General features: G+C 64.7%; 1 protein-coding gene across 1 annotated transcript in view; it reads left to right on the forward strand.

Annotated features, from left to right (window-relative positions):
* Positions 1-1,692: 1,692 nt before the first annotated feature.
* LCN6 (lipocalin 6) overlaps positions 1,693-2,017 on the forward strand; it is a 6,034-nt gene continuing 5,709 nt past the window's right edge. Inside the window, exon 1 of the mRNA XM_027766269.1 lies at positions 1,693-2,005. Coding sequence (XP_027622070.1) covers positions 1,926-2,005 — 80 coding nt within the window. The 5' untranslated portion in view covers positions 1,693-1,925. The remainder of the gene's footprint in view (positions 2,006-2,017) is intronic.

The following is a 2,017-nucleotide window of genomic DNA, read 5'->3' on the forward strand; positions in this document are numbered from 1 at the left end:
GAGGGGGTCATTACAGCTGCGCCTTCTTTAATGGAACCTGCCAAACATCTGGCAGTAGAGGGTCTGCAAAATGTTTTCTCCTGTGCTCCATTGGCCTGGGCAACTGAACAGCCTGCCCCTCCTGGGTGCTCGCACTCCCTCCTCATGGCAGGGCTGGCTGAACTGGGGTTCCTGCGTGCTCCAGGATGGTGGGCCTGGTGGGAGTACCCCTGAGGACCCCTGCAAGGGGGCAGCTACGCCTCCTCTCTGAGGCCAAGAGCCTCACCAGCCGGGAGCAGAGGCCACGTGGGGTGTTTTCTGGAGAGGGACTGAACACAGGGCTTGGCTACGCAGTTGGTGTCAGAGAGGACCTGGCAGATACGGACTGGCCAGATACTAGGGGTCGTTGCCACCAAGGATGGGCAGGACTCTCGCTGCCCCTGAGTAGGAGCTCAGGGTGGGCCCAGGCCCCATGGGGGACTCTGGTGTTGCACTTACTAGGAACATGAAAACCAGCTGCCATGAGGAAGTGACTGCAGGGAGCGGGTGGGCCCTGCTCAGAACCCGCAGTCCTTAGCCCTAGACACCAAACGACAGCGCCTGGTCAGCCCCAGCCGGCCAGGGCTCAAGGAATAGCTGGAAGTCCCCCATTTCTGTCCTTGCTTCCAGCTTAGGACCGTCCAGAAGATTGGCCCAGCCCAGCCTCCTGTCAAGCCTGTCGGGGCATCGAGGACCATCCCTCTCTCCACAGCCAGGCTCCGGCTCCTGCCTGCCCCAGTCTCTGTGAGCAAGCACACAGGTCGTGGCAGCCCTGGCCACTGCAAGCCCTAAGCGGGGCCGTTGCTGTCCCAGCCCGCTTCATCGGTCGCAGCACCCATCCACCCAGCAGTGGCACTCGGCCCTGTGTGCTGCTGGTCGGGTCCTCTGAGAGCCTCCTGCCAGCCTCAGAAGCCAGCCTGCCACCAGCACCTCCTCTCCGGGGCTCTGCCCCAACCCCCAGTCTGCCAGGTCTAGAACCCCACCCTCTCGGGCTCGCCCTGAGCCCCCGCTGGCTCCTTGGTGCCCTGCCATCGCCCAGGGCTCCGAGACCTGGCCCTCCGTCTGTGGCTTTGCCTTTCCTCGGTCCCGAGGCCGGGCCTCCCCCGCAGGAAGCCTCACCCCGACAGGCACAAGCAGGAGTGCTCAGGGAAGGCCTGCGGGCCGGCAGGGCTGCGATGTGAGCGCACCTGGCTGAGATGGTGCCATGCAGAGGAGCTCGGCAGGCCCTTATCGACAGCAAGGGTTCTATGAGCTGCTGTGGGCGTGTGTGGCCGGAGGGGCTCCAGCCATGCCCCATGGGGCTCAGGGGCCTGTGAGCACCTCTGTCTCAGCCCCCGGAGCCTGCCGACCTGGGGCCGGGTCAGGGCGGAGTGGGAGGTTGCGGCCAGGCTGGCCGGAAGTGGATGGGACAGAAGGGACAGGATGGCCTGGGCCAGTGGCTAGCCCAGCAGAGCAGAGGCGTGTGGCCAGGGGGGTGTGGGAGGCTGTTCTGAAGGCCCTTTGGGTTCTCCGTGTTCCCATGGCTGAGACAAGAGCTGCCCAAACCGCAGGCTCTGGAAGGCCCTTGCCCTGCCCAGCTGCCATCTCTTCTCAGCCTTGTCTCGGCCTCTGTGGGGCCTGCGGTGACAACTCTGAGGAGCTGGCTCAGAGCGATCATTCTGGAATCTTCCAGGTGGTGACAAGCAGGGCCATACTGCACACCTACTTAGAACAGGCTGTGTGTGCACCCCAGGCCCCTCTTGGCTCTGGCTGGTCTGGGCTGGCAAGGGTCCCCACCTCATCGATAATTCCTCCCTTGGCAAGGTGGGATGGGTACCGAAGGTGGCCACCCACACTGAGGCTTGGCCACATAAGCAGGTTCGGGGCAGGAGCTGCACAGCTGCGGGGTGGCGGTGTGGCTCCACGGGATGAGGGCCACACTGCTGACTGCTCTCCTGGCTTTGGGAGCCGTGCCTGGGGCCCAGGCCGTGTGGCTGGGGCGACTCGAACCCCCGCAGCA

This window comes from Tupaia chinensis, unplaced genomic scaffold (genome assembly GCF_000334495.1).
Source record: "Tupaia chinensis unplaced genomic scaffold, TupChi_1.0 Scaffold142100_1, whole genome shotgun sequence".
NCBI classification, from domain to species: Eukaryota; Metazoa; Chordata; class Mammalia; order Scandentia; family Tupaiidae; genus Tupaia; species Tupaia belangeri.